The sequence below is a fragment of the Hippoglossus hippoglossus genome, chromosome 13 (assembly GCF_009819705.1).
Source record: "Hippoglossus hippoglossus isolate fHipHip1 chromosome 13, fHipHip1.pri, whole genome shotgun sequence".
In the NCBI taxonomy this organism is placed as follows: Eukaryota; Metazoa; Chordata; class Actinopteri; order Pleuronectiformes; family Pleuronectidae; genus Hippoglossus; species Hippoglossus hippoglossus.
In genome coordinates, this window is record NC_047163.1 from 23,158,877 (window position 1) to 23,178,108 (window position 19,232).

At 39.7% G+C, this 19,232-nt stretch overlaps 2 protein-coding genes and 1 long non-coding RNA gene across 6 annotated transcripts; 1 reads left to right on the top strand and 2 right to left on the bottom strand.

Moving 5' to 3' along the window:
• Window positions 1-2,542: 2,542 nt before the first annotated feature.
• On the bottom strand, window positions 2,543-10,357 carry LOC117772350. Its single transcript, XR_004615762.1, has 4 exons — window positions 10,241-10,357; window positions 7,086-7,092; window positions 3,052-3,054; window positions 2,543-2,553 (listed from the first exon to the last, which is right to left on the bottom strand). It is a non-coding gene; the product is annotated as an uncharacterized LOC117772350 (long non-coding RNA).
• On the top strand, window positions 4,180-10,583 carry siae (sialic acid acetylesterase). The gene is made up of 11 exons (XM_034603367.1): window positions 4,180-4,207; window positions 4,718-4,837; window positions 5,091-5,252; window positions 5,610-5,764; window positions 5,907-6,045; window positions 6,635-6,812; window positions 7,247-7,332; window positions 7,414-7,547; window positions 8,065-8,219; window positions 9,182-9,368; window positions 10,270-10,583. Exons 2-11 carry the CDS (start codon window positions 4,765-4,767, stop codon window positions 10,516-10,518), a joined length of 1,518 nt encoding a protein of 505 aa, XP_034459258.1. The 5' UTR covers window positions 4,180-4,207; window positions 4,718-4,764; the 3' UTR covers window positions 10,519-10,583.
• Window positions 10,584-11,032: 449 nt separating this feature from the next.
• tbrg1 (transforming growth factor beta regulator 1) lies at window positions 11,033-18,773 on the bottom strand. 4 transcript variants are annotated; one of them, XM_034603364.1, is made up of 15 exons: window positions 18,589-18,772; window positions 18,156-18,293; window positions 17,309-17,366; window positions 17,113-17,195; window positions 16,949-16,985; window positions 16,539-16,601; window positions 15,726-15,962; window positions 15,542-15,612; window positions 15,063-15,304; window positions 14,796-14,932; window positions 14,491-14,637; window positions 13,733-13,830; window positions 13,214-13,324; window positions 12,325-12,470; window positions 11,033-11,238 (listed from the first exon to the last, which is right to left on the bottom strand). In XM_034603364.1, exons 2-15 carry the CDS (start codon window positions 18,272-18,274, stop codon window positions 11,150-11,152), a joined length of 1,638 nt encoding a protein of 545 aa, XP_034459255.1. In that variant the 5' UTR covers window positions 18,275-18,293; window positions 18,589-18,772; the 3' UTR covers window positions 11,033-11,149. The 4 variants fall into 4 exon arrangements, with proteins under 4 accessions (XP_034459255.1, XP_034459253.1, XP_034459256.1 ...); XM_034603362.1 differs by having other exon boundaries at window positions 18,582-18,772; XM_034603365.1 differs by lacking the exon at window positions 18,589-18,772 and adding an exon at window positions 18,511-18,529.
• Between the last annotated feature and the right edge of the window lie 459 nt (window positions 18,774-19,232).

Genomic DNA, 19,232 nt, shown 5'->3' on the forward strand with positions numbered 1-19,232 from the left:
ATCTTGCAGTAGAATATCCAGTTATGGTGTCTACAGCAATATTAAACATGGTAATAGTAATCTTTCACAGTACTTGGTCACGTTAGGAAAATAATTTGATTTATGTTTTAATACAGAAAACTGTAACTCTGACTTCAGATACAATTGGGTTTGTTAAAGCAGATTTGACTAAAACCACAATCTCTAACCTTTTTGTCTCGTAAACCACAGACAGGACTCAGAAAACCAACCCTGGTCTCTGGTGTGACAGCCCCTCCATCAACCCCAACCACCGTCTGACAACTGTGCTGCTTTTAATAAACACCTCATTTGCTAAAAAATATATGTGCCCTATATATATATAATCCAGCCGGTGACAGAATTTTGTTCAGGGAAGTTGTGTGGAAAGATAATTTCTTACTGTGCTGAAGCAGAAGAGGTAAAGATACCTTGAAGTGTGTAGCATGTAGCTATGTGCTACATCTCTCTACTATTTACCTCACAAGAGCTGAAACACAGGATCAAATTGATGCTATTATGATGAACTGGGTTCCCTGAGTCACATTTTACCATCTCAGCTCTAACCTGTGGAAAGTAATTCGCAATTAATACCACTCTGAACACAATCTAATGATATATCAATATATTACAAACATAAAATATAATTTTAATGCACCACATGTCCCTCAAATTTGTATTTAAAGATATATGTAAACAATCTACATTAATATGTCAATAACAACTAGACCTGTGTTATATATTTTGTTAAAGTAAAAACTTTTTCCTTCCAATCATAATGGATCATGATTATTCATTGCTGACTCCTGCGTAACATGAATAAAACTTTAATACCTCATCCGTGAATAACTTTTTTTAAACATACATTAAAAAGTGTAGGCGTAGTTTGTTTTCTGAATCAGTTGGAGTGTATTGAAAGTCAATTTACAGCCTGAGCATCTACTCTTCACCAGGCTGTTTTGGCACAAATAGGGCAAAGGTGTTCTCATGTGTAAACTGATTTAAGTGGCAGTGAGTGTGAAAGTGTAAGAGCTCGGTGGAGTGAAGGCTACAGGAGATGATGCTCGGGCTCCTCTCATGCACCTAATAGCTGCTGAGTGAATAAAAGGGAGGCGCTAATTCAAGGGATTTATCACACGACGGATGGGAGCTGATGTGATGAGAGACCTATGAGGGTCCCAGACAGCAGCCATAAATCGGAGTTCATGCATGAAATCACAAACACATTTGCATCTCTCATTTCATTGCATGAAATTATCTGTAAAATGTGATGGAATAAACCAGGGCCCATACCCCGGAACACTGGAGGAGGGACAGCCGTTTTAATCCCGATATCTGAAATCAAATTTCACCGCTGGTTCAGACTCTGACGTGAAGTGGAGACATTGAATCATTACTCATAATACAAATTCACAGTCACACAGGTTTGATACTGTCTTGGTTTACATGTCCAGAAACGTGATAAGTTAATTGCAGATCTGAAGGTGCTGATAATGACAAATGATTCAAATTTCTTTTCATTTCAGAGAGAAACTCAGAGACGTGTGTTTCTCTGTTGATCTCTGCTGTGATGTGCGCATGTCTGTGTGCGTGTGTGTGTGTGTGTGCACGTATGTGTGTGTATAATTAGTTTACTTGTGGCTTAATGGAGAGAACACTGTCTGTATTTCTAAAGCCATTTCTCTTCTAGATGTACAATATGCTTTGCAACCAAATTGAGTCACATTGCAGGTGTTTGAATTATAATTTTTTTCTGAAATTAAAAAAGAAAAGAGTTAAATAAAAACAAAGAAGAATAACAAAATAACAACATTAAATTTGACATATTATACTAAAAATCCACCCATTATAATAGATATGGCTCATATTAAATGTGCAATTTCACGTTTCAAATTATTATCACTGACCTTTGAAGAGGTGTGTAAATGACTCACATCTCACCTGGGCTGTTATAGCAGGGCTGGAAAAGCAGGGGCCACAAGGTGAGAGTGGGTGATAACCTTAGGTGTCACTAGGTTTCATCACTTTTTAGGTTTAATTAAGACTAGAATGTTTAAAAAGCTGTTTTCAGACACAAAGTGGAGTTTGACTTTCACATATGAAGAACGTAGCAGGAGATTGTTCGGGTCTGACACAGGATGGAGCCTGGGTAGCTAGAGCATGCAGGAGGCAGGAAATGACGCATAAATTCTGCTGCAGAAATCAGGCAGCACATCGACACCAGCATCAGTTCTAATCACCAAAACCTTCATATCTTATTTTCATTCCAAGTTATTATCTTATTTGTCATGTTCTACATGAATGACACCTATTTTTTATCATAAAACATTTGTATTTCTTTTGTTTGCTTCAGTTTCACATCCATCACGTGTTAGCAACGTCATGGACACGCCGGCTTACTCACTGTGAATTTCCCTGATATTTTCCTGCTGTATTCTCACATGGGCTCACTCTGACATCTTCGGGGCAGAAAGAAAGAAGAGATCCTGAAAGTGTCCGGGAAAACTGACATTTGTGTTCTTACATGTAGCCCCTCTGGAAAATTTCAGTAAATGTCTAGTATTCAGTTCATGTCAGATGGTGGTGGGGGTTTGCACTTTACTGTTATTAATGTGTATATGCAGTATGCTCTTTGTTGATAATTATTTTTGGGAGGCTGTTCTTGCTTTGGTTCAATGTAGGGCCCCCAGGTGCCCCCCATTTCCATTCCTCACTTTACAGTTCTCTCATACGCCCCAGCCAGCAGTCAACTGTATCGGTTTTATTTCCATGTGTAAGTTCTGTGTTAAATAACATGCCAACAGAAAGTGGTATGGTCGTTTGTCTTTACCACAGGCAAAAGTGTAAAATGCTTCGGTAAATACACCTGGCTGGTAAACTGTGGGGTTATTAATGTTGCACCTGCTTTCATCTGTCATGCTGTTGTCTTAGGCTATAGATGTTAATGACTTTGGCCTTAATAGAGATTCACCTCACAGCAGTGTGCTGCTTAGAGAATCGTAGATTTGAAAAACTATGCAATTATGCTAGTTTGTTTAAAAGTTTTATAAGCACTTGCTTTAGTAGTTTTGTAGTTTAGTGGGTGTCACTGTGTACAGACTGTAAAGCACCTTAAGGAGAAATTGGGATTCTTGGGTAAGGACACGGTCCCATGTGTGGGTCAGAGTTGACCAAATTTGAGCGCCACACAAAGCCACGCTGCGACTTGCCAAAGACGAATGTTTTAATCGCCACCTCTCTTACGAAGATTGGAAGTGAAAGGTAGACACAGGTTCGCCCCTGAAACATCGGCGGATGTGTGACCAGGCCTTAGAATTGACTTCCCTCTTTTCTTATTTTTTGCTGTTGGTTTTCCCATCAACTAGATTGAGGATGTAACTGACAACATAGTGCAACTGAGAAGTGATCAGGTTTCTATATTTAAAAAGTTCGTCCAAGTTCATCATTTAAAAAACTTCACATAAAGGCCCATGTTAACATCTGGAGCAACATGTTTGAGAAAATGACTCAGCCAAGGTTGTTGTTTTTATAGCTGTCCATTATTTTCTTTGTTGGTTGGTTGGTTGGTTTGTTTGTTTTTTTGTCAGCAGAGATTTTTAAAAAACAGATTTCAGCAAAACAATGAATGAAATCTTGACATGAATCCGGACAAAGCGGCAGATCCAGGATTTTTTTCCCCCACATTCTTTAACATTGCATAAATGGGTGTGTTTTTTTATTTTCAGCAATTTTCCAGAAAATATTCATGGATAGTGACTGTTGTGCCTTATAGGTGGAATGAACTCTACTGAGAGCCATTCCCTGATTATTTGTTATGTACTTATTGGGCCACTAGAGGGCACATGGACCATTTTTGTGTAGTTCAAGTTTTAATGATTAATTTCTACTGTGGGACCTGTGGGCTATATAAATAGCGATAACAACTTAACTTGCGTAATTTTAGTAAATATTCATTTTTTTCACGGGTAAATGTGAAATGACAGGAGACAAATTTGTTATTTTTTTACCAATACACAAAACAAGGAATCTAATGAACAACAATGACAGAATATCCATAGATTGTTTTCGATACACCGTGTTCTATCACCTGAAGAAGTACTCACTGACAGCACATGTCCTCAGACCAGCAGTATGTGCACACCATTACTGATCTGAGCTCCAGTGAATGATAAGGACCATGAACTGAGCTCCACCAACTAGTTGCTGATGAACAAAACACACCAGCGATGAGGTGTCACACTACAAGACATGTTTCTATAACAATGAAGCTTTTAAATGACACTTGGAGTAATAAACCAACAGAGCATTACAACAGAACCCTGATTTAGACAGTTTTATATGTTTACTGTTCAGTTCTCTGACGAACCTGTTAAGTTAGGTTAAGACCTGATCAGCCTCAGTAAGAGTAAATATTTGACAAAAACTTGAAATTAACATAACAGTCAAATGGTTGCCATTTTACTGCTTAATGTTAACAGATACTTTATGTGTTTCAGCTTCTACCACTAGGTAATAAGATAAAAAAATATATCGATATAGATATGATAGATAGATATTGAAGATTAGGAGAGCAAGATTGTGGAATACATATTATGATGTCATTAGTTATATCTCTCCAGATTTCAAGAGGCTTAATTTTGACACGTGTGATCTTTCTTGCTTTTATTTTGAAGGTTGGTGCTCAGCTGCTGGGGCGTAACAGGAGTAGATAAAATTTTTGGAAACTAGTTGATCAGTTTGACTGACGGAGCTCAGCTCGTAATTATCATGACCTGCCTTCTCATCGTGGCTCTAACGCTGTGTGCTGTTTTGACACCTTCAGCCTCTGTTGACAGCTGTGGTGAGTAGACTCTGCTGAATCACATGTGAGCATTGAACTGCTCTGAATCGTTATGGAACAGGGGCTTCATTTCTTTGTTAACTATGCAGCAAAGGGAACAATATCATTGTTTGAGCATTACAACCTCTAAACACTGATGATATTATTCTGCTAGTGTCCTTTCTGCTTCACAGGTTTGAGTCTTCAGACACTATAATGTTGTAACTGTTTGCATACAAGTGGGTCACAGCACAGTCTCTGTGTGTGTGTGTAGATGGGTGTCTGCGCTTCGCCTCCTACTATGGAGATCACATGGTGCTGCAGAGGTCTCCAGAGAGAGCTGTGCTGTGGGGGTACGGCCCTGACGGTGGACATGTCACCGTCTCCTTGTCAGGACCAGTAAATCAGAAAACCTCACCGGTCCCTGTGTTAGAAGGTAAATACAGCCAGCTGCTGTCAGATGGGATATGTATCCTGACATCTGCAGGGAAGTGAAGACATCAGAGGTCAAGTGTTCGCAGCTACGACCTGAGTCCTCCTCAGTCCAGCACGAACACAAGGCCGTCTCATAATTACTTCTGTTATGTCAGTGCAACATGAGTATATGTCTTACTAGATGGTTGAAGTTAACTGCATAATCTTATCAGCATAACTAATAAAATTACCACTTACTTTTGAAATGTTTGTCAGCTATTGTTCTTCGGCCAAATGCAGTACGTACCCATTGGCAGCAGTGGAGAGTCCAGCCACCTTTTTTTTTTTCTAAATCTAACATCTATGATGGAAAATACAGGTGTCTGGCAAGTCACCATGGACCCTGTCGACGCTGGCGGTCCCTACAATGTGACGGCAGCCACTGAAGGCAGCACGGCCACTCTCACAGATGTGCTGTTTGGAGATGTTTGGCTGTGTGGAGGGCAGAGCAACATGGGCTTTGAAACATATAAGGTCGGCTGAGCTGGTTGAACACTTTGGATTGTAATGCACACCAAACATAGTGGATTAGTATTTTAGTACTTCTTGTTTAGTGCAACATAGTTAATGAAAAAAGAATGTTCTGTGTGATATTAATTTATTCATTGTCCAACAGATTTTTAATGCGTCAGATGAGCTGGCCCTCGTACCAAACTATTCCCAAGTGCGACCTTTCATGGTAGCCTTGGAAAAGAGTCAAACTGAGCTGATGGATCTGATAGAAGTGAAACTTCCCTGGACTGTGCCTACAGCTGGTAAGTCAAGGATTTATGTATCTATTCATTAGAGATCGACCGATACAGATCAATGCCGATAATGATATCAAGTAAAGAAGTTTCTGATCTATATATTCATATTGATTTAACCATAGACATTTTTGTATAAATAACATAAATAAAAACAAAACAAAACACACATACAACCAAGTACAATATAAGTAAGAAAATAAGCATATATTCTTTCTATGCAAAATGTAAATATAAATCTGCAACACTGTTCAGCTACGATCAATCGCTCCTGTACTTCCCAGGGAGAACTGACAGTATCCATCCTACACTATGTGGCCGGAGCACGCTCTGCTCACATACTTACCAACAGCCAATGTGTTTTTCTGCATTTTTTATTCTGTAAGACAAACGTTTTCGTATTGGTTGACCAATAAATCAGTCAGGCTCTATTACACATCATCTTAAATCTGAGCTACTGCTTTTTTATGGTTACGACATAGGACAGCATATACGTATTAAAAACTCAAATATATATAAATATGACCATGATGCTATTTGTTTATGTATGTACCACCGCATGCATTCTACTGGTTGATTGATGAAAGTGTATTTCCAGGCAATGTGGCTGACTTCTCTGCGCTGTGCTGGCTCTTTGGACATTACATGCATGACATTCTGAAGTACCCCATAGGACTGGTGGAGTCCTGTTGGTCGGGCACGCCTGTTGAAATGTGGTCATCTACACGGGCACTGCAGCAGTGTGGACTAGCCCAAAGCACAGAAGAGAAAGCCTTGTAAGGATGCAAAGACAACACAATTCAGCTGACCTATGCATTACCTCTGAAATGCATAGTAAATGGTCTGTATTTACATAGTGCTTTTGTCGTCTTGATGAAAACTCAAAGCACTTAAAAGTGTTTGCCATTCACCCATTCATTCCTACAGTGCATCTATGTGCAGCACTTTTTCTGTCACACATTACTCATACACGTATCATGCCCAAGGACACTGTTTTCAGGAATGGCATGTAGAAGGGGGGGGGGGGGGGGGGGGGACTGGGATCGAACTGCCAGCCTTCTGGTTAGAGGACGACCCACTCTGTCTCCTAAGCCACAGCCGCCCCAGTAATTACGTTCCCTGCAGTGTGTGTTCATGTGTGTATACAACGAGAATTGCTACCTTGCACAGATTGCAATTTTGCTACTTTCTGCATGTTACAATCTCACAGTCCCAGTGTGACCGATTCTGTCTTGTGGAATTCAATGATCCACCCACTGCTCAACATGACCATCAAAGGAGCCATCTGGTACCAAGGTAGAGTAGGACTTCCTGCACAGGTATCACCTGTATGTTCATTTGAGCCAAATACACCACATTTATCTTGAATGTTTTCAGGTGAGTCAAATGCAGACTTGAACCAGGATGAGTACAACTGTTCCTTCCCTGCTATGATCGATGACTGGAGGATGGCGTTTCACCAGGGCTCAGGGGGCCAGACAGCTGCTGATTTCCCCTTTGGGTTTGTCCAGGTATGTTACTCTGTGTATTTCATCAGTAGAAACAAGTACAGATGATAATACAAAAACAAAAATATTAAATACAGTACAGGTCTTAATGTGCGCTTTTAAAACACCATAGACTGTTTATAAAGATGGACGACGGGTCCAATGTATGAAGCCAAATATCACTGATATGGGTGCTGCTATCTTGCGCTATTGACATATTTGGGCCAGAGTCTGCACAGTAGTGATTGTAAAAAAGAGCTGCAGTGTTGAGGTCCAATCAGCTCACATGGAGGAGGTGGGATTCATGGCCTATAATGCAGCCAGCCACCAGGGGGCGATCAAAGTAATTTGGCTTCACTTTAGTGGAGCTGTCATGTTGTCCACCTTTATATACAGTCTATGTTAAACCTACCATGGGTACAATTTTTAATCTAAGTTGATTTTTGAATGTCTTTACACTTTCGCCATGTAGAAATAAATAAAAACATCGTTAGCATTTGCATGACTGCAGATTTGATCCATGGTTTCTCCCTGTGTGCAGCTGTCCACTTACTTAAAGACCTCCACAAGTGATGCCTTTCCAAACATCCGCTGGCACCAGACGGCAGACGTGGGCTTTGTCCCAAATCCACGGATGCCGCGAACCTTCATGGCCGTGGCTTTGGATTTACCTGACGAATTCTCTCCCTATCACACGTAAGGAGGATGTTCCGAAAAGCATTCAAATTTACTCTTACTGTACTTGTGAGTCACGTTTAGTAGATATTAGAAACATGCAGGTATCATTTGGCGATAGAGGCCTTGATCAACACTAGGTGATAGACAGAGATATACTTTCTAAAAGGTATAAATACATTTAAAATCAGTGCTGTGCATTTACTTCACGTAGATTCAATTCAGTCTTGCACGTTAGACTTTTACGTAACACTAACATAAATTGTAGAGGTGTGGTCAGGGCTATATTCTACCAATTCTGGTTTTAACCTTCTGTCACTTCAGAGTATGTTTACCTGCGAGAGTTTTTAAATGGAGCAAAGAGCTGTAGCTTCCAGTTATTCTACTGATAGATTGTATGATCCTTATAAACATCTATAAAGTATTTTATGGACTTGCCCCTGACCTGCTGCCAAGACACACAAGGCCATGGCACTTTTCTTATGTACAGAAAACTAACAAGCAAACTGGTTTCTGCTTTTTTGTCTTTATTAAATGTACGCAAATGTGGTGTGACCAGCTTTTTCATTTTGAATTTTCCAATCCAATATTCACCTGCCTAAATGAAACAGCAATTGCCTGCAAGACTTCTTTCACACTCGACATGGACAACACTTTGCTCCAGTCCCAGCAGAACTACACCGGCTTCCCATCCGCTCAGAATTCAGTTTAAGATTCTCATTGATCACTTTTAAATCAGTACATGGTGCAGTTTTGTTTCATATTTCAAGACTTTGAATCCCTTACTATGCTCCTAGACCACTGAGATCTGAGAATCTAACATTCCCACAATCCATAAAACAAAGGGGGATCATGAAGCAGAATCAGTGCCACAGAAATGAAGTTTACTATTATTTATTATTATCATCCAATATTTTCCAATCAGGTCTTAGACATTGGAATACCTGAAGTTCTGTTTAAATATGATGTCTATTTTTTTTCAGGATCCATCCGCGGTACAAGCGAGATATAGCTTACAGGCTGTCACTGGGCGCAAGGGCAGTGGCTTATAATGAAACAGATGTGCACTTCCTTGGACCTTTCCCCAACCAAACCCTGTGCTCAGGAATGCATGTCAACATAACTTACGACCAGGCAGTGTCTGTCACACCATCTTCACACGTCTTTGAGGTAGGAGTCAGGGTGAATCAAAACTTTTGTCCAACATTTACCCAGTAGTTTCATTAGCAAAGGTATTTAGAGGTCCACACAATGTAGCCCAACAGTCCTCTTAAACTCAATCAAGTCTGACAGCCAAGCCAACAAAATCATAGATCACGAAATCATTATCTCCAGTGAGGAAGAATGTTTATCCATCAAGATCAATTGCTGCTGGGAATTCGATGAAAATTAAATTTAAAAAAAAGAATGTGAAAAACAATTCCTGGATCTGTGACAACATTTGATGGGTTCTTTTTTGTCCCATGTTCCCTTTGCCTCACAGACCCATGTATATTGAGATCGAAGGCTCCCTAAAAGTGAAGCCAAAGTGTATTGATGTCCCCCTAGTGGCTGGCTGCAGTGTGGGTCATAAATCCTGTCCTACTATGTTAGAGGATGGGACATGGATCAAACTAAAAAGTCAAAGCACATGTTACTTTTTTTTTTATCATAGACGTTTTTTGTCATTTGAAGTAATACTTATTACACTGATGTGTGTTCAAGTGCTTATTTTTCCAGTATGTTTGTTTTTAATTAGTTATTTGATGCTATAAAAAAAACATCATGATTGACAGCTGACACTGAATTGAGATTGGTCAAGCCACTTCCAGCAGATATTTAGGCTTAAATCTTGGTGTAAATGACCTCGAATATGAATGTTTGCAACAAAGTTTACCACTGAGACTCCAGAAGGGTTTTGTGAACTCAAACACATCATCCCCCCCCTCCATCCGCATAGTGGTGGGTGGATAATGAGTGAATTTAAATTTTTCGGTGAACTATCCCTTTAACCTCTTTATTAAATAACTACAGGTTATTTGATGTTATTTCTCAAACTAAACTGTGTTTCCTTCTTTTTTTAAAAATAAAGATCTGTTGCTCTGCGAATCAAGCTCCATGCGGGCCGAAGTCCCTCTGGGTTCCAGCTCCTATCACAAACTGGGGTCTGACCACTGTCCAGTTATCCACCAGTTTGTGTTCCCCCACTGAAGAAGCAGCTGCTGTTCGTTATGCATGGAGAGATTGGCCTTGTGACTATAAAGCTTGTCCAATCTACAGCCTCAGCGGCATTTTACCTGGCCCTCCTTTTATTTCAAATTGCCACCAAGGAAACAATTAGAAAAGTCACAGAACCAGAAAATGTAAAAAGATGTGATGCAGAATCAGGAGAAACTTTGCAGAATGGACTGAAATAAGCCCCCTTTGACTATGATTGACACAAATAAATTACAAACTAACAACTATGTTAAAGTGAATGTGTCACATTCAAAGCTACACCTTTCGTGTGGGTAAAACAGAAAAAGACAAAAAAATGCAACAGAGTTTAAGAAAAATGTACACTTTAATTGCAAAACTTTAAATAGAAAGGCAATAGGATGCCTTGAACCAAAGTGTGCACATGGGACAGAATAATAACCAGCAATTTAGATTTTCCTGAGACCCCCAATTAGTAAAATAGTTAATTACTTTTTAAATATAAAGTAAACTAGGATTATAAAACCATGTATGTTTGTACAGAGAATATAGAATGTAATTTCTACTAAGAGGTCTTGGGATATCACATTAAGCACAGAGCTAATTCACCATCCATTTCCAGTATATTATCATCAACTATATTATATTATCATCAACAAGTTATCATGATGCTGCTATTTCAAGAATGACTTAAACAGGAAGGTATTTTTGAAATAGGGTTGTAAATACAAAAGTAAAGTTCACCATCGAGTAAGACTTCAGTGGCACTACCAGAATCAGGAGCTGAAATATGAGGTTGAGGGCTTCATGGTGGGGGAAGTCAGGTGGTGCTGATGAGAGGAACTAGGAGACTGCGGTGTCTGTCCTGAGGAAGACAAGTTGGATAAAAAGAGGAGGAAGAGCCAATGTCAATGTCTGTGAGGCTAAGCAACCGTCATGTCAGCATTAGAAAATGCAAGAAATGGCAAAAATAGAGGGACTGTGAAATAATTTGACAGACCTTTGAATGGAATGCAAATGTACAGAAGTTTGAATAATTTACTTAACTGCTGTTATCTTTTAATACATTACATGTCAGCTATTTCAGAGACGTGTTACGCAACCAACATAATCTTTAGACCCGTGTTGACAACTTTTCAAAATAAAAGCTCTGTAATTCAGCTCAATATAAAGCTGCACACAGTGTACAGCAACAACACAAACGTTGTGAAATTACCTCGCTTAAGAGAGGCAATTCTATGAATGCTGTTGCCATGATGGAGATAAGCGACTGCTGTGAATGTCTTTGTCAGACTGACACGGTTCAATAAAAATAATCAAATTGATGTGGTGGGCCAGATATTATTGCTGCCAGCTTTGGCCTGCAGACTGCAAGGACTTGAAGGACAGGTTCAACTTGGTCAGCAGACTCGTGTTGGCATGCTGCCCTGCCTCCACTGACTGCCAGGTAATATTTATTTGAAGGTTTACTAATACTGAACGTTGATCGTGTATCCAAATCACATCCAATTTGACAGTGCACTTCCCTGGGCTCTTACCAATAGACAAGCCAAGTGTGAAGCCGATAAGATGAACTGTTCTCAAGAAATGGGTTCCACATAGAGACAGACGTTTTAGGAATAAGTAGGTAGATACTGTATTGTTAACAGTGGAGGCTTAGAGAAGCGGTTGGGGTTGGTTGTGTTATCGACAGAAACTCCAGCAGTGCAAAGTAGAGCTGAGTGGCTCCACTGGAGCAGCTTCGCTGCTTTACTCAGACGTTTTGACAGCAGATGTGGACGAACAAGACATGGTTTCTCATTTGTTGCCCAGCAGTTAGACCTAGACCATGCCCGACTCTGTGTGTCTGATGAATCATTGCCTTTGAAATGTTTGCCTTGTGCAGCACAGAGTCAATATTCAAGGTTGTGTAAATAAGTTTAAAAACTAGGTCAAGTTTAATTGGAGCAACCTGTGACATGTTCCGCCTTGTTGTTCTCTTCAAAGCACTGGTGTCTCTGGTAGGCCTCAAAGTTGACAGAGGCATCGTCCTCTGAAAGGATGTGAGGGACCTGGCCATCACCTGGGCGACACACCTCGAAACGGATCCATCTGTAGCTACATAAACAAGATTTAATAATAAATAAATAAATAGTTTTGTTTCCATATTACATTCAAACATCATTATCATCACCTAATAATCAACCAGGTTGAAAAATGTGTTTCAGTCTAATATAATTACTTTGATTGGGCAACCTGTCCACAAAATACACTGCTCTACATTTCGTCAGTTGTCCCCTCAATGTGGATGGTGAAATTCATATCTGTATTTATTATAATTTAAAATAAATTCTCATTGTTGGTTCATTTTTTAGTCAGGTTAGGAAGTTGGTCTGCAATGTTTTAGACAACTGAACACGTATTATTAAGAGTTGCAGAGTTCCTGCAGGTTTCAACAAGTTAAATTTAAGACTTTTAAAGACCATAATTAATTAAATTGAAGACCTAAGTCAAGTACAACAGATATGAAGGAATATTGGAGTCCCAGAAGCATTTACACTTCTCCATAACTGAACATAGGCCTCGCATAAAATTAGAATGATTGAATCTTTATGCTTTTTAAGACCCTGGAATAGATTGTTGACAGGAATATTACCGACAGTATGCACTCATGTTAGTGATGAAAACTGACAGCAGACAGAAGAATTCAGCCTTTACTGACCACAGGTTTTCGTCTTTTCCAACTAAACATACACAAATCTCATTCTTATTAAGTCATAATCTGAATGTCAGAAAAGCTGCAAGTATATAGGTGTGTATTGTAATCAATAATCCACTCTTGATAAGCAAAGGGAACTTACTTGGTACATTTGCGTGCTCCAGGACAACTCTGGATGAGATTCTGGATGGTGGGGTGAGAGAAACCAAAGAAGTCTGCTCCTGATGGCACGATGGGCACCACACACTTGGAACTAGGGGAAGGACATGAGCTGTATTAAAGGTCAGGGAAGTAAAGACCATATTGATTAGTTCAGTTACACGTTTTTAAATAAAGAAAATATATAGAGGACTGATTTCTTTAAGTGTTTGCAATTTAGTGCAACTTGATTGAATTTAAGGGGACTATACGGAGGTATGTGTTCTACTTAGTGAAATTCTGGTTTCAAGTTGAATGTGCTGAAAGTAAAGAAGTAAAAAAAAGAAATGTCCAAATACTTCTGGCACTGATTGTAGGATTGGCTTTCAGAAAAAAATTATCTTGGACATTTGCCAGACTGACACCATTGCAGAGAACAAAAAAAATGTGGATGTCTGTAATATAATTTATTCAGAATAGCAACAAACAATTGAATCCAAGTCTTTGTGGTCGACGTCTGTACCTGACAGAAGCGATGGCCTTCAGGAGGTTGGAGTGGCACGTCAGGGCAGAGGAGGCCATGATGGCATTCTGAGGGTCTTCTTCAGGCACAATCTCAAACTGGGGAGTCAAAGTTGAAAATGTTTTAAGTGAGCCCCACTGCAATGCAGCCATCAGTTTGTGTGACTTAAAGTAATTTACATAAACTTTTTCTTTTTTTAATCATACCATTTCAACTGGACAAAAACACAACCCGATCACAGTTAGCAGTATTTTTGCGCTCATGTTAAAATGTTATGAAAATGTTCAAAAAGTGCTGATACACATGGAAGTAATTTCACGAAGTTTATAGTTTAAGTGTATATAGTGTACTTAAACAATATATTTATTATTAATAAAATAATATAGCACCAAATCCATATCAAAATGTGCAACATTGAAGAAGGAAGGCTTTAACTTGCAAAAGCAGCTTTTTTTTTTGTTAAACACAAGCAACATGGCCAGAGCACTAACAGCTCATGCTGATACAGAATAAACCAAACCACCATGGTGACCACGGTAATTAAAGATTGAAAAGGTACAACTTACCATGAAACCAATGAGTGTTTCATCCCTTCGCCAATGTAGGAAGTGTTTGATCTTAGCAGACCAATTGTTTATTTTTTATAAAAACTTGTATTAACATCTACATATATGATTCAGGGAAATGATGGACATATGGAAAAACTGAAGACAATTGCAACTGTGGTTATGTGTGTGCATGTACATGTACGTGTGTACCTTTGGACCTGTCCCCCCATCCTTGATTTGGCAGGTGTAAAGGCACTGCTGGTCGGGGTTCTTCATGCTGGCAAAGACTCGTGTGCTGCAGAAGCCCACTGGGTAGATGGCACACTCATCATGGAACAACATTCTGTCTGTGATGATCTGGAGAGCAGTCAGATATTAGTTTTTTTAACCATTAATCTGCACTAACAATAGTCAGTTGAAGTTGTCACAGCAAGAAAACTTCATTTTGGAGGTTTACCATAACTGTACCATGGTGACAATAAAGCAAAGACATGTCAGACATCTCAGATACTGACCTCCCCAAGACTGTAGACTGTTAAACCTCCCAGGACGATGGGAAAGACGGGGCGACCACATGAGTCCAGAGAGATGGGCTGCACCAGCTTCCGAGACCCGTCCATTAGCTTTCTCTTCTTAGTCATCTTCTTCGGCACTGATCAAACATAAGGGGGTAGAATAATTAGAGGTCAACAGTGTTGAAAGCCGAACACAATCCATTCATATTAAATCCATTATTAGTAATTATCTGCAGTAAAACTTATACTCGACCACAGAACACTCACGTTCTTCCTTTCCATTCTCCCTCCCCCTCTCTTTCCTTTCCTTCTTGGGTTTTTTAAGAGGACCTTCTTCCCCTGTTGACACCACTGATGCCAGGTTGTGTCCCCCAGACAGGCCCGAAGCCCCTGCGGGTACTGAAGTTAGTGCCACAGGTGGAACAGGTGGATGAGCGCTTGAGCTGGGTGTGGGCAGAATCTCCCCCTCTGACAAGGACTGGTACTGCAACAAGGATTTCAGTAAAAACCTGCAAATTAAAATTATATATATTAGTTGGAGATCTTAAACTGTTAGAGAAATGGCACCATCATAAATCCTCACCAGATGGCATCACAAAAACAGATCCATCATACAGTGTAATAAGAATAACAGAACGATGACAACAACAGGACAATGTAGAATGATTGACACACACCAGATGGTCAATAGCATGTTTTTAGAACATTATGGAAATCAAAAGCATAGCTGAAACATGTCCACTCACCTTCGCTCCTCCTTCGCTCTCAGAAACTTCTCTTCCAAGTGGGCAACTTCATCGCAGACAGCTGCATTCTCCTGTGGGTAAAACAGTTTCATAGCATTAATAATTTAAGAGCTGCAAATGCAAGACATAATAGAAAACCTACAGTAACTAAGTAGAGATTCTTATCAATCAGCAGTTCACTCACAAATATCATGGCCCGAGCTGCTTTGCGCAGCCTAAGGTACTTAAGCCGGTACTTTTCATTCTGGGTTTTTCGAGAAACTCTCTTCGCCTTGGTCTTGTGCTCAGAGGAACTGGCAGGGGATGGAAAGCCGGCTCCCGAGGCCCCTGAGCCAGAGCTGCCGACGGTATTCTGCTGCGGAGAGCTGAGGAAAGACTGGGAGGTGAAGGTCTGCAGGGCCTGCTGCCGCTCCTCATCCGTCTGTGAGAAGACAAAGACACAGATCTCTTCTTATGTGCTGGGAAGCACCTGAGGCTCGCGCTTGTGTTGCCTTCAGGGGGATGAATGAAAATACAGATGAAAATATAGACAACAAAATGAACATGGATGTAGCCTGTACTTTTCTAATCTAATTGCTGAATGACGAACCATGAAAGTTACTGAAAACAAAATGTGCATGAGCTATTTAAAATTTACGAAATTATTTCTACTCTGATATAATCAGAAAAGTAAATTATCATCATATATCCACATGATATCAGATTATCAGATTGCCAGATAGTATTGAATCTCCAATGCAAAAAACATTGTGCCTTTCAATTTTAATGATACTGAAATGCAATTTTCAATATCGATTAGTACTGTCTGTACAGTACATTTATAGCAGGCGGTCCCGTTTAATCAACCACAGTGCTGGACCTAGGTCTTGTGTGGACAGCAACGCCTTGGTATATTTCCAAGACAAATAGCCTGGCATAAAAGGTCAAGTGCATTTCAGCATCACATAACATATTCAGGGTTTGTGTGAAATTTGCATTAGTATCCCAGTTAACTCACCAGCAGAGCAAAGACTCCGTTTCTGTTCTCAATCCTCTTGAATCTCCTGCTTCCTTTTTGTGTCTGAAACATATGTGAGACTGAGGCCATAATGCATGGCGCTGGAAAAGTCCAATATGCCTCCCAATTTAGATTAGTTCCATCATGACTAGATACTGTATAGCCCGTTGAAAGGCTTGTGCGTGTGAGCGCAGGGCATCCTTTGCTGTTTACAGCAGTGCTTCTCTTGAAAATAGTTAAATAAGGTCATAGGAGCAGGATGGAAAAACATGGAGAAAGAAAAAATAGTGACAGAAATACAGATGACACCTGTGCTGTATCAACTGAACTAACACACATGTGAAGTGGAGGTGCATGTTGTTTTCCTCAACAGCAGAGGCTGCTGTCAGACTGATAAACACCCTCCTTACCTCACGGTACATGACCGCCTCCAGGCTCGACTTTGCACTGCAGAGGAGAGAGGGACAAGATAAGCAGACTCAAAATGTAGATTCAGTAACAACTTTGATCTGACAATAGATTTAAATATTCAGTGAACAAAAAGATGCACAGTTAATTGAGAGGATTTCTGTACTTAGATTGAACAAGTCCTCTGTCAATGATTCTCTGTTTAATCTCCTTTATGTGCATGGGACGTCCCGCTTCCTCCAAGACAATCTACATGAGAGAAATGTTTAAGTCAAGGACAACAAAGGATCAAACAAAACCTCACAAAGCAGTTGATCATAGTTCTAATAACAACACAATGAAATATGAGAAATAAAAGGCACCTGTGCAGCATCCAGCCATGTGAGGTTTGGCTTCTCCGAAATTTCACCGGGCGGTTCGCTGCAAAGAAAAGTTCAGTATCATTCGGGGAAACATAAACATCAAATCTCCACGCATTTGAGAAAATACTCCATATTTATGTAAAAAATTGTAGAGTTGCATCAGGAAAGTAAGCATAGGAGGTTTTGTTTTTATCATGTTTTAAGTCCAGAATCGTCCTTGCAAAGCACTTCTTTGCTGCTGTTTCGCAACAGATTGTACAAAATCACAGTATCAAAACTGACTTAATTCCCCATGAGCACAAAACTATACCCACTAACTACTGATTCTCAGGAGGTAGAGCGGGTCGTCCACTAACCAGAAGGTCGGCAGATCGATCCCAGTCTACCCATTTCCATGTGATTTGGGCTTAGTGTGTGATTAAAGTGCGGCACAAAGATGCACTGTACGAATGTGTGTATGAATGGGAGCGTGGCAAAACTGTGCTGTAAAATGCTTTTAACTTAACTATTTTACAAATGGTCATACCATCATGCTGTTTTATCTAGTCATTTTGAACAAATCTAGCTTATGTGTATTATAATAACTCATTCAACCTATTATTTGTTATTATCTTTGTTTCTTTTACCTCTTTTAATCTCTTTAAAATTTGTTCAAAACTTCAGATTTAAAATGTATCTATTTGTATTGCGTCTGTTGTTTTTAATGTCCCTGTGCAGCACATTGAATCTACCTGTGTATGAGATGTGCTTTAGAAATCAAACTACCTTGCTTTGCCCTTAAGTTGTCATCAAGACTCGAAAAGCGCAATATAAATACGTGTGTCGATATATAAATGTATAAAACCACCTCTCCAGAGTTTCTGCAGTCCCTGACAGACTTGCGATGCTGTCCAGAGCAGGAAACAGAGAGTAGTTCCCCTGTCCATCAGCCTCCATCTCAGATTCAAACGTGTTGAGGGACTCCATGTGAGACAGGGACGAACCTCTGTCCGGTGGAGACAGGAAACGTCAATGAGACATTTGAACAAACTGGTGTTTACATAATGCTACCTGTGTACACGTGCCTCACACACTCAGCTGGAGACAACACTAACAACAGTGGGACTGTGAGCCAGGCAATGCTAACACAGAAGCTAGCATACTCTGCTATGGTGCAGTTAAGACGAGCTAACTGCTCACGGCTGCTAGAGACTTAAAAACACCAGAGTTCATGTTGTGTAGAAGTAAGAGACCACACACCAGAATTAAAGTGCAGCAAAATAAAACGGCTCACTTCTTACGCTTCGTGCTCCGGATTGTTTGTTTCCGTGTGTCAACCGGAACCTTCAGTCGTCTCCACCGCAGTGGTTACGCTAAAGGCTAAAGGTTAATGTTAACCAGCTAGCCGCCAGACTCCATTATAAACACAGGGATACTGTGGAGATGTTTTCACAATAAATAATTCAGTGATATCGATAAAAGCGCAACTATCGCCGTTCAAAAAATATTGTTGAGGCTATAGAGATTAGTTGTTTCTACCGGACATAATTACTGAGGGGACCTGCACCGGATATTCGGTTTAAATTGTTTATTTTGAAGCTTGAGAAAATGTTAAAACGAGATTATATTTAGAAAAGTAGAACCTGTTAATGCTGCTTGGTGAAGGCTTTTAGTGTGTTTATTTTATTTCAATTTATTTTATTTTCGTTATGTCCTCTCTGTCCTTCCGTATTAACACCAGTATTAGTTTTGAAATGTGGATAAATGGCTTAAAAGTTTGTATTTGTATTCAATGTATTTAATAACATAATAAACTTAAAATACATGATAATCATATAACTTCTGTATACAAAACTACCCACATAATATTACTATACATAAAATATACATATAGGCTGATATATTTAATAAACGTAATAATAACAAGAACATAGAAATAGGTTAG

Bases quoted from the DNA above. Each gene is read 5' to 3' on its own strand.
- siae (XM_034603367.1), top strand. From the start codon at position 4,765: ATGACCTGCCTTCTCATCGTGGCTCTAACGCTGTGTGCTGTTTTGACA. The intron at 6,813-7,246 runs GTAAGGATGCAA...ACAATCTCACAG, and splicing joins AGCACAGAAGAGAAAGCCTT to TCCCAGTGTGACCGATTCTG. The intron at 8,220-9,181 runs GTAAGGAGGATG...ATTTTTTTTCAG, and splicing joins GAATTCTCTCCCTATCACAC to GATCCATCCGCGGTACAAGC.
- tbrg1 (XM_034603364.1), bottom strand. From the start codon at position 18,274: ATGGAGTCCCTCAACACGTTTGAATCTGAGATGGAGGCTGATGGACAG. The intron at 16,602-16,948 runs GTAAGGAGGGTG...CATATGTTTCAG, and splicing joins AGGCGGTCATGTACCGTGAG to ACACAAAAAGGAAGCAGGAG. The intron at 15,613-15,725 runs GTGAGTGAACTG...TTTTACCCACAG, and splicing joins CAGCTCGGGCCATGATATTT to GAGAATGCAGCTGTCTGCGA.